General features: G+C 45.6%; 1 protein-coding gene and 1 non-coding gene across 2 annotated transcripts; both read left to right on the top strand.

The window, feature by feature from the left end:
• The first annotated feature begins 4,215 nt into the window (after nucleotides 1-4,215).
• On the top strand, nucleotides 4,216-10,432 carry RDH12 (retinol dehydrogenase 12 (all-trans/9-cis/11-cis)). The gene is made up of 7 exons (XM_008570337.1): nucleotides 4,216-4,294; nucleotides 5,704-5,783; nucleotides 6,275-6,430; nucleotides 7,215-7,319; nucleotides 8,127-8,336; nucleotides 9,963-10,152; nucleotides 10,384-10,432. Exons 1-7 carry the CDS (start codon nucleotides 4,224-4,226, stop codon nucleotides 10,430-10,432), a joined length of 861 nt encoding a protein of 286 aa, XP_008568559.1. The 5' UTR covers nucleotides 4,216-4,223.
• Nucleotides 10,418-10,488, top strand: TRNAG-CCC. Its single transcript has one exon. It is a non-coding gene; the product is annotated as a tRNA-Gly (tRNA).
• Nucleotides 10,489-12,265: the final 1,777 nt, after the last annotated feature.

Raw genomic sequence — 12,265 nt, 5'->3', positions numbered from 1 at the left:
TTTTTTTTTTTTTTTTTTTTTTTTTTTGTCTTTTTTCCGTGTCCGGCAACGGATCGCAACCCTCAGTGTTGCCCCCGTACCGGACCGGGGACCGGCAACAGGATCGCAAGCCTCGGTGTTGCTCCCGCGCCTTGCTCAGCCAGTGAGCGGGAGCCGGTCTGTATGTGGGATCCGAACCCTCGGACGGGAGCGCCGCCGCGCTTCCCAAGTGGCGCACTATCCAGTGTGCCACCGGGCTGGCCCCCACATTACAATCTTTTTGATCTTTGCCAATGTGATAAAAGTGGCTCCCAATATAATTTTAATTTGCATCTGTCATTATGAGAGAGGTTGAAGAGCTACTTGGATTTCCTTTTCTGTAAACTGTCCTTTCAATTGGGTTGTTATTCTTTTCCTTATTGATTTGTAAGGGTTCTTTCTATACTAAATAAATTAGGCTTTGCCTGTGGTATGTGTTGCGACTATTTCCTCCCAATTTCTCATTTGTCTTGCCTTGTGTATGGTGGTTTTTGTCAAGAAGATTTTTATTTTATACTTTCACTTTTGGTTTCTGGGTTTTCTGTCTTATTAGGAAGGACTTACCACTCTAAAATTATTTAAAATTTTGTCCAGTGGTTCTTAATACTTTAATGGTTTCATTTTTTATATTTATCCATTGGAATTTTGGTGTTAAGAGTAAGGTAAACATCAAGTTTACTTTTTCCCAACTGGATACTTAGGTACTACCATACTTTATTAAATAATTCATTCCCCCATCACACTGATTTGAAATGTTATTTTTTATCATATCTAAATTCTGATATGTATTTGGGTATATTTCTTGCCTTTCCATTCTGTTCTATTGATTTGTCTGTCTATTCACCTATCTATACCACACTGTTTAAATTATTATAACTTTGTAGTATAGCTTAATATTTTGGTACAACTAATCAATGATCTGATGGCAGTCTTTGGATTATAACATTTAACACTTGGTTTTAGCAAACTATTTGTGTACTTTCATAATTCTAGATGCCTTATATTCCTTCTAGTATCTCTCTCTGGGGGGATGTTTGTGTCCTTTTTTTTTTAAGTTTATTTATTATTATTATATTTTATATTCTATGATGTTGTTGCAGAGCAGTAGGGGAGGAGGGGGAGAAGAGAAAGGGGAAGGAGATAGGGTGGGAGACAGGAAGGAGGAGGGGTGGGGTTGAGGCCTGTGGCACCCCCCTCATTCCTGCAGGGGAGGCCAGGAGGCTTCCAGCAATGGCTTGGTCATTGCTAGGCTGGGTGTAGATGTCAGGGGATTGTGGCTGAAGCCCTTGGCCCCACCACTCCAGCTCAGAAGCCTGAGGCACTTCTTGCAGCAGCTTGGTGGTCATTGCTGTGATGGTTGTGGATGCTGGGGGGGCATGGCTGAGGCCCTTGGCCTCCCACCACTCCAGCTTGGGAGAGCCTGGGGTGCTTCCTGCAGTGGCTCAGAGGTCATTGCTGGGCTGGTTGTGGGTTTTGGGAGGGATGGCTGAGGCCCCTAGCCCTTCCCCCTTCCTGGCTTGGTAGCCCAGGGGACTACCAGTCCTTCTAGGTTTTATAGGTGTTCTTTGGTGATGTGAGACCTTTACTAGTTAATATCAAACTTTGTCTCTGGTCTGTGGGTGTTTTGTTTTTTCTTTCAGATCTGTTTTGGGTTATTTGCTATTCCTACCACTTAAACTCTGCACTGGAACTAATTTGTTGTCCTTTGCTTATTTCTGAAATGGCGGAACTTCCTGTGGGGACCAGTACTTGAGCTCTGTGGTTGAGCTAAATTGCTGCTTTGCTGCTGATTCCCTGGGCAGGCTTTTTGTGCATCTCAGGTTTTAATGGACCATCCACATCAATTTGCAAGGAAAAAATTAATCTTGTTGGCTTTACAGGTACTTCCAGGTCTCATGAGATCTGGTACACTTGGGTTTTGTAGAAACTCTGATCTGGGCCTGAGTCTTTTCAGCATACTGCACCCCCTGCAGTTCTATATTCCTGACCAATCTCCACTGAGTGGTCCTACACTGATTGGGGGGCAGATTAGCTGTCCTTGCTGTGTCCCAGTATTCTCCCTGTGGGCCTGTCTCCCCCACTGCCCACACTCCAAACACTTCCCATGGGACAGGCATTGTGCTGGTCCCTTGTGATGACTCACCGGCCTCTGAGTGACTCCTTTTTTCAGTTGTTGTGGCTCCTCAGTCCTATGTGGGTCCACGGGAACCCTATTAGTTGTCTTGCTGGCCTGGGGGCCACTAAGGCCCTCTTCTCCCCTGTCATCTCTGAGAAACTCCCTCTGAAAGGCACAGCTGTGGCTTTTGCCAGCTCCTGCTGCATATACTCAGCAGCTCCAGCCTGGAAGTGGCCGGGGCTCTAAACGGTTGGAGCAGTTCTTTCTTTCTCTCATTGTGGCTTCTCCTGCCTTCATGCACTCCATAGATCTCTCCTCCTCTTCCCCTGAGCTCTAGTGGCCCCAGCTTGGCTGTTGTTGCTTTTTTATCGTTATAATTTTGTTGATTTGTGGGAGAGAGTGATGCTGGGAACCGTCTATTTCACCATCTTGACCTGAAGCCCATGTGCTGTTCTTTAGGGCTCTCTGCCTCCCAGACAAACTCAGAATAAGTTGACTAGCCATCTTCATAAATGCAAGGGATCTTGGATTTGAGTCAAGAGATGTTTTTCCTGGGAATTATCTGATCACTCCTTGTTCTGTTGGTCAGGTCCATGGACTTCCCAATGGGCAGGACTGTGTCTTTGTAGTACTTGGCAAAATGCCTGGTATCAAGAAGCCCTCAGTAAGTGTATGTTGAGCAGATGGATGGATTGATGAATGAGGGAATGAACACCTGCCTGCCACAAGAGTCTTCTCTCATGCATGCATCTCTTGGAGCATCCTCTGGCTTCACAGGAAGGAACAGAACTGGGACATAATTTCTGGGGTCCTGTCCTAGCTCCTTGCCTGTCCTCCTGTCCAAGAGAGCAATGCTGAGTGAACAAGGGCAATGAACCCCACTTATCCTCCTCCCATTGCCTCACACACATCAAGAGGCTCTGAGAATTTCTGCTAGCTTTTTTCTTGTGTCTCCCCTCATTTTTAATAGCAGTCAGCTAAATCGTCACCCTTATTCATCACCTCTCTTTTTTCTACACCAAACTTTTGAGTAAAGCAAGTGGGATGGCGAGCTAATCAATACAGCTAACTATAACAGCCAACTCTTATGCCATGTTTAGTATGTGCTAGTTTCTGTCTCAAATTTTCTACCTATTTAATAATTGAATACTTACACATTTATGTGTGTGTGTGTGTGTGTGTGTGTGTATAATTGCTTATTATGCCTGTTGTGTGAGGAAAGTAAGTTAACAGAGAAGTTTAGTAACTTGCCCAGGGCCATGGTGCTTGTAAGTGAATGAGCTGGGATTTGAACCAGGGAGTCGAGCTCTAGAGTCCATGCACTTAAACACTATAGCCTTTTTACTTGGCATGCGCATGTGTGAGTTAACTTCATCGAAGTGTAACATAAAATACAGAAAAGTGCACAAATAAAAAGTGTTTGGCTCAAAAAACATAGTGTATGGATCAACGCATTTTCACAAAATGAGTGCACCTGCATACTAGTACCTAGCCCAAAGAACAGAACACTACCACCACCTCCCAGGTGTACCAGTAATGCCCCCTCCCAGTCACTACCCATTCCTCACTAAGGGTCACCACTTTCCTGACTTCTCTCACCATTCTTCTGGGAGTTTTTTCCTCGTCCTTCTATTTTAATCACACTTGTAATTCAAGCATCATGGGGTCTGTTGCTAAAGTTAGAAATATTCTATCTTGCAGAAGTAGAGATGGCGGTGGTTGAGAAAACACAGAAATAATTAGCTAAAAGAAATAATTTAGGGTGGGAGAGTTAGGGGGAAGTTGCTCCGGTTTCCCCACGTTTTCTTTGCAGTACGTGTAAGAGTCTAGTCTTTCCTCCCCTCCCCCTCTGGACTACATCTCCCAGCAGGCTGTGCTCTGACAGCTCTCAGATTTAAATAGGATTCTGGGCTCTGCTTAGAGGCAGGCTGTTGCTGAGCAAGAGAGAGAGAGAGAGAGAGAGAGAGAGAGAGAGAAAGAAGAGAAGAGAAGAGAGAGAAGCGAGAAGCAGCCAAGAGTTAGAGCCAGTCCAGAAGCCCGAGCCCGAGTTGAAGGTGAAGCTTGAGCAGCAGCAACTAAAGAAGGGGAAATGATGCTGGTTACCTTGGGACTGCTCGTCTCCTTCCTTTCTTTCCTGTACACGATAGCTCCATCCATCAGGTTTGTCTTAATTCAACAACTCATAACAATAGTTTACAAAGCCCTGCACTGGAAGCTGGTTCTCTCCTGCTGAAAGAAGAGAAAGGGAAGGAGGCTGAGGGGGAGAAAGTAAGGGCAGAAAAAGCAGGATGGAAGTAGGGGTTATGGACACCTGGGGCTGGGTAGAGGCAGGGCTGATTTGAATTCTGATGCTAGTAGAAAGCTGAGCAGCTGACTGTTAAGTAGCTCAGCAGACAGCCTAGGTGGGAGTCCCTGCTCTTTCACTCTATTCCCTTGGGTTTCTCTGAAGATCTACCTTTCTTCTCTGACAACCTGCTGGGTTGTCATGGGTGGTCATTGTGGAGGGACTCATCGTTAAGTACCAGGCACTTTGGGAAAGAAACAAATAAACTCCCTTCCCTTTGAAACTACCCTCAACTAACGATTTGGGATGGCTCTTCTGCTGTGGGATTTCTGGAAGTGTCAAAGAAATGTGTGTTCTGAGTGGGGGAATTTAAAAATTGCTGCTGATGAGGAAGGTTAAATAGACTTAATCAGGGACAGAGTGTTATACTAGATCTAGTCATAGAGACTTGGGTTCAAATTCCAGTTCTGTTGCCATTAGAAGTAACTTCAACTTTCTTAATTGTCGATTTTATGCACAGTAATGTGGATAAAATTAAGGATTAAATTATACTGGACTGGCTGGGAGGGTTAAAATATATTACATATAGGAAGTGTCTAGCCTTGTGCCTGGCAGTTGTGATGCTCAGGAAATGTTAGTTCTGCCTCCGTCTGGTCTTTGTTTTTGGAACTTGTGAAGTCAACTTCACATGAAAAGGTGCACTTTGCACAGAGGTCTGAACAAGGGAGGTTTTCTCTCTGTGCTCTGATGGCCAGAATGAAATCCCTAATATGATGACAGAAAGTCTCTGAATGCCCTGCTCTCCAAAGCTGGAGAGGCAGCCTAAGGGTGGTATTTGTGTATGCCACCCCCAGAGTGCTGTTCTTCAGTTACTCAGGTTGATGCTGATTGAAGACCTAGGACTTGGGACCATTGATTCCACTAATGTGCATCTCACCTATGTTTTGAATGCAGGTTAGAGGAGGAAGCTGACCTCTGGGAACCTCTAGAGATAAGAGCTAGATATCTTTGTCTAACAAGGAAGATCTCCACTGGTCCTGGCTTAAGACCACTTACTCTGCCCAGATGATCATTTGTCATTTCTGGGCATGTGACTCTCTAATCTGTGATGACGAGCAGGCTACCTTGTCCAGTGGAAGAACATTGTCCGTGAAGATTAGCTTCTTTGGGTCTCCTGACTACAACTTACAGATATCCCTCTTTGAAGCTGGATGGCTTTGTTTTATGTATTTCAACGTGGGGTTGGGAAGGGCATGTGTGACACTCTTGTTTCCCTTGCTGATAGGAAGTTCGTTGCTGGCGGAGTTTGTAGAACAAATGTGCAGCTTCCCGGGAAGGTGGCAGTGATCACCGGCGCCAACACGGGCATCGGCAAGGAGACGGCCAGGGAGCTCGCTCGCAGAGGCAAGTCCTTCTGCTTTGGTGTCCACAGGGCCCTGCCTCCCGTCCTTCTCTCACTGGGGGCTCTGCACACATTTTTTTGTCTTTCCTCTTGGGCTCAGAGGCTCACTCTCTGGCCTTTATCAAACCTTCCTCCCTGCTCCTTCCCTATTACATAAAGCAAGAAAAAACAATGGTGTACCTGGATAATATTGGTCAAGCCAGTTGTGCTAAAAAGAGATACTAGGCAACATTAAATATCAGGGAGTAAAACCAGCATTCCCATCCTGAAGTTAAGCTGATGGCAGGAAGACCGAGTGGTACTACTGTGAGAATCCTGAAGTGACAATTTGGCCACTCCACTGCTTTAGGGATGGCTGGGAAAATGCTCTGTCACCCAGTCCCAAGCTCACTTATTAAACCTCTTTTTCAGCCTAGGATCTGAACACATTGCACTCTCTCTGTTTTGGCCCCAGGAGCCCGAGTGTACATTGCTTGCCGAGATGTACTAAAGGGGGAGTCTGCTGCCAGTGAAATCCGAGCAGATACAAAGAACTCCCAGGTGCTGGTGCGGAAATTGGACCTATCCGACACCAAATCCATCCGAGCCTTTGCTGAGGGCTTTCTGGCAGGTGAGACACTGGCGGGTAGCTAGAAAAGCAGAAAACTGGGTATGGGAGTGGCTGCTCCACCCAGGACCATTGGAGGCTCTTACATCAGAACCATCACCAATTCCACTAGACAGGTTCTGCTGCATGAACCAGCAGGGCAGGGAATTGGCAAGGGGATGGTAGGTGGACAAGCTGAGCAGGATCCTTATCGTTTTTTGCCTCAGCAGTGGGAATGTTGAAGGTGTCATCACCTTGTCTGGGCTTGTACCTTGGCATCAAAGTGTAGCCCTCATGCCATTCTCTTCTTTTATCCTGAGAATCAACCTTCTGTGGCCACAGGTACTAGATGAGGTTGTGCTGCTGCCAAAATTCTCTGGGTCTTGGAAAATGACTTGCTTCTACCAAGGGCTATGTAATCCATGAGGGGCAGGGACCATGTCTACCTTCTTTCACCCCTGGAAATCCAGTGCCCAGCAGAGTGGGCCTGTCTCAGAGTTGGTAGTCAGTATACATTTACTGAATAAATGAATGAATGGTGTCCAGGAAGATATGAGTAACTAAAATTAGAAACCCAATGACAATGGTTATTGAATATCACTGAGATAGGCCCAAATGGAGGATAACTTTTGACTTGCAAAGGCAGTACCTTATCTTAGAAGAAAGGAGCAGAGAGAGTGACTCCTACCAAAACCTTGTCCCAGCAAGGAGAGCTCATGAACAAAGGCAAGGGGCAAATGCTGAGGACTGTGACAGGAGCTAGTAGACTCCTTGCTAACCACAGGGTGTCCTTGGTTGTGCTCTGTAGAGGAAAAGCAGCTCCATATTCTCATCAACAATGCAGGAGTGATGATGTGTACATATTCTAAGACAGCTGATGGCTTTGAAACCCACCTGGGAGTCAACCACCTGGGTAAGTATCTTTGGGTGATTGAAAAGTGAGGCATATCCCAGCTTGTTCTCTGTAGGTAGATGACCCTATACCAGTACTGAGAATCTCTAGTGGTCCTCATAGAGCCCAGGATTCCAATAAACTGGACACATTGGTTTGTTGTTCACCGTCCCTCTCCTGACCAGTCTAAAAAAGTGAGATCTTCCCCAAATCTCAGGAGATACCAGGGAGAAAATGTCATTCTTGGATGGGGCAGTTGCAGTGAAAGTCCTGGAGGTGCAGGAATATGGTTTTGGCTGGAGGGGGTCACATCCATATTGAGGGCCAAGCAAGCCAAGGGTTGGTCCACAGCAGCAGGCAAACCTTGAGAACTCGAGATACGAGACAGGCTGGAGTTCAGAGTTCAAGGTGATGGCTTTAGAGAGGAGAGCATGGAGCATGTTCTCTGATCCTAGACAAATGTTATTTTCACTGTTTTATCCTTCCTACTGTACATGAGTGTACCTGGACCCACAGTGGTGCAATCATGGCCAGAGGTGGAGTTAGAAGCCAGCAGGTGGTTGTTTCTTCTGACTGGGGCAAAGGTAGAGGTACAAATAAGTATAGATTAAGCACCATTGCCTTGCCTATAGTCTAGCTCTGGCTCTTGCTTTTAGGAATCCTCTAACTCAGACCAACTGATCATTAGAACTGAGTTACTCATGGCATCAAAATTTGTTCACAACCAGAAGATAGTGAGTTCATGCTGAAGTCCTGTTATCAGCTCCCGCACCCCAAGCCTGGGCTGCCATTCTACCCTTCCATCTCCCCTGCTGGCTCTTCTCGTAGGTCACTTCCTTCTCACCCACTTGCTCCTGGAGCGACTAAAGGAGTCTGCTCCTGCACGGGTCGTGAATCTGTCCTCGGTGCTCCACCATATTGGCAAGATTTGCTTCCACGACCTCCAGAGTGAGAAGCACTACAGCAGGCTGTTTGCCTATTGCCACAGCAAGCTGGCCAATGTGCTTTTCACTCGCCAGCTGGCCAAGAGGCTCCAAGGTAAGTCTGGAGAAAGGGCCAGAGTTAAAATAGCAAAAATAGGCTTATCAGTCCAGATTAGATGCTCACAGAAACTTCTGAAGTCAGACTGTCAAACGTGCACATTTCAGTAGCAGTTCTGTGCACTAAGGAGAATGAGATTATAAGTGGAACAGAATCATAGTCTTTGCCCCCAGCCAGTGTACAATTGAATAGGGGTTAGGAACCTCATAAAGTTACCTTACATTTATGTCACATCTTCTATCTGTTATTTAATTTTCACAACCCTTTGCAACAGGCAGAGCTGGTATTATTCCTATTTTATGGATCAGAACCGAGGTTCAAAGAAATGGCTGGCTCAAGGTTATATGGCAAGTGAAGGAGTCAGAATTGAAATGTGGGTGCTTTGACTTAAATCCAGGGGGCTTCCTGCTGTATGCCATTTGCTGAGGTTCACATGGTGAGCTAAGCTACAGAGCTGCCACTTCCAGGAGTCAGAGAGTCTGAGTTCTCACTCTACCACATCCTAGCCCCGTATGTATGTGGACATGTCCTTTTAATTTCCCCTGACTTCACCTCCTCAGCCGTAAAATGAGGTGAGGCCGGCTCTCCAGCCTTAATGATTCTGTGCTCCCCCGGATTTTTGGGTGAACTGCTGGCTCTGCAAATCTGGAGCACCATTTGCTACAGTGAATAAGCCAGAGTTTGGGAACAATAGAATAATAGGGTAATCATAAAAATAATAATAATTACAGTAATAATTGATACTTTCATATGTGCCATGCACTGTAGTACTCAGTACAGTCCTATGAGGCAGGTGCTGTTATTTTTCCCCACACTGCAAATGAAGAGACAGGCACGGATATATTAAGAAATTTGTCCAAGCAATTCTTCTAGCTGAGCCAGGATTCAAATCCAGACAGTCCAGCTCTGGAGTCCATGCTCTTTACTCTAAGTCAGGTTTCAGACCTTGGCCCTGCAGCCTGCAAACTATGATCTTGGGCAATTTACTTAACCTCTCTTTGACTCAGTTTCCTTAGCTCAAAATGGGCTTCTTAATATTACCTACACAAGCCTCTTTAAGAATTAAATGAGATAGCATATAGCACAGCCCTTGCACAGCCTAGGTACTAAAAATAGCGGTGGTATTGGGGGTGTCTTGGGGGACATGTTAACCCCCCATAACCTTCATCAACACCCCTACATGTGCACCTCATAAAATGTGCTTGTCAGGCAGATGTAGCTCAAAACAAGGTCATAAACCCCTACTTTCTAATCAGATTGCTATTGTTCAGCCCCTCCTATAGAAACGGTAAAAATACCCCTGCCAATAATTGATAATACCACTTACTACATGTTGTTTTTCTTGTTAGTACTTAAGCTACTAGCAGAAAGATGACATTGAAATAGAAGGATCTTGAACCAGGCACTTCTTTGGGAACATAGAAGGCTAAGAAGGCTACAGATCTTTCTGGAAGAGATCAATTCATTGCTGGTCAGATTCTGTCTGGCTAGGAGTGGTGCCTTCTGAACCCTGGGGTTAAGTTTCCTGAGTCCCTTCTTACTTGTGTATTTTGCTGCAGGAGATGAGCTGTTTTCCTGGGCTCAGAGTGTGTCCCTGGTCTCACTGTGCCCTCTTTGCCCTAGGCACGGGGGTCACCACCTACGCAGTGCACCCAGGCATTGTCACCTCAGAGCTGACCCGGCACTCGTTCCTGCTGTGTCTGCTCTGGCAGCTCTTCTCTCCCTTCATCAAGTCAGCACGAGAGGGGGCGCAGACCAGCCTGCACTGCGCCCTGGCTGAGGGCTTGGAGCCCCTGAGCGGCAAGTACTTCAGGTGCGTGGAGGCCACCTGGCTTCACTTCACCACTCCTGTGTGGGGGACACACGGGACTCCCTGGGCTTTGCGCCCTGAGCACCGAGTTTATGCCTGATGATGGAATCCAGGTTTGGGTTGGGCCTGCAAACCAAAGGCTGTTACTTTCCCAAGGAAACTGACATTAGCAACTTGGAAAGAGTTGCTTTTATGGCTTTATTTTATGTCCATGTTTCCATGTAAATTTTGTAGCTTTCTGGAAGCTGTTAAAGAAGACTATTCAGTGGCGCTGCTGGTGTAGTGGTATCATGCAAGATTCCCATTCTTGCGACCCGGGTTCGATTCCCGGGTGGCGCAGCTACAGCTCTTCACTTATTTTGGCCAGCCCGTGGCTCACTCGGGAGAGTGTGGTGCTGATAACACCAAGGCCCCGGGTTCGGATCCCATATAGAGAGGGCCGGTTAGGTCATCGGGTGAGCGTGGTGCTGACAACACCAAGTCAAGGGTTAAGATCCCCTTACCGGTCATCTTTTTTTAAAAAAAAAAAAAAAAAAAAAGAAGAAGACTATTCCTGTTAACCGTGGGAAGATGTTAGCAGGCCCTTTTTCTCCTCCTTCAAGCTTTTGGCTGACTTGATTCCTGAGTTCTTGACTAGCACAAAGTGCTGAGGGAAGGTCATCTCTCCCTGGCATGAACTCAGTCTCCCAATGCTGCTAAGACTGGCACTATCTGTTGGAATACAGATACAGAAATTTCAGTGCTGAATCTTATCACAACTCAATGGCCAGTAAGAGTTTGGGAACAAAGGGAATCCCAGGACTAAATCTCCTTCCCATTCCATGACTTAATCCAGCTCAGTCTGCTCTGCTGTCCCACTTGCTCAAGGCTTTTCATCCATGCACCATTTGTTAGGTGAAGCATTGGAAATAACCTCAGTGTCCAACAATAGGGGAATGGATAAATGATAATAGATGATGATGCATGACCTCTTGCTGTGTGTTTGGCACTCTTCTAAGTGTTTCATGTGCATTAATTCATGTAGTCATCACAACTCCGAGAGGTAGGAAATATTGTTATCCCCATTTTACAGATGAAACTGAAGCACAGGGTAATTAAGAAACTTGCTGAAGGTCATATGGCTTGCAAGTGGCAGGCCTGGGATTTATACCCAGGCAGTCTAGCTCTAGAGCCATGTTATTCCTTATGGTTGCTGCTAGTCACGTGTGGCTATTGAGCACTTGAAATGTGGCTAGTGCAAATCGAGATGTGCTGTAAGTGTAAAATGCACACCAGATTTTGAAGACATAGTATGGAAAAAAAAATGTAAAATATCTCATTAATAATTTTTTATATTGATCACATGCTGAAATAAGTTGGCTATATTGAGTTAAAATAAGTATATTACTAAAATTAATTTCACCCATTTCTTTTTACTTTTTAAATGTGGCTACTAGAAAATTTAAAATTACATATGTGGCTTACATTTGTGGTTCACATTTCTATTGGACAGTGAGAATCTGAGTGTTTAATGTCACTGCCTTAAATATGTGATAAAATATTATACGGTCATCAAATATAATTTGAAATAATATTTAATTAGTGTGAAATGTTGGTGATATGACATTGTGAGAAAAAACTGCAATGCAAAACTATGTAATTATTCATTGTAAATACATAGAGAACAGTCTGGAAGGATACCCAGCCACTGGGCAATAGTGGTTACTTCCAGGGAATTTGAGAGAGAGTCAGGCAGAGTGTGAAGGAGGATTTTAACTTTTCATTCTAGGTATTCATGCAGGTGGGCGGGTGAGGAAGCATTGAAGGTGCAGGATCGCAGCCCTGAAGGATGTGTCACAGGGCTTCTGAGAAACAAGAGGCCCATGAAGCTAGAATCCAGGGTGTGGGATAGGGCTGGAGTGGTCAGTGGCCCAATCAGGCAGATTCAGGGGATTGTCGGACTGTGCCATTCCACTGTCCATCCCCTCCCCAACCGCTGGAATTGGTTCTGGTGCCTAGGACCAGTCTGTGCCATTTTCCCGTGAGCCCCTTTAAGCCATTTGAAGCCAGCGATTTATAATTCACCAGTTATTGTCTTCACATCTTGTCAGCACACTTTGGTATTGAAGGATCTTTG

This window comes from Galeopterus variegatus, unplaced genomic scaffold, assembly GCF_000696425.1.
Source record: "Galeopterus variegatus unplaced genomic scaffold, G_variegatus-3.0.2 Scaffold593, whole genome shotgun sequence".
Classification (NCBI taxonomy): domain Eukaryota; kingdom Metazoa; phylum Chordata; class Mammalia; order Dermoptera; family Cynocephalidae; genus Galeopterus; species Galeopterus variegatus.
The sequence above is the reverse complement of the archived record's forward strand: the minus strand, read 5'-3'. Positions and strand labels throughout refer to the sequence as shown.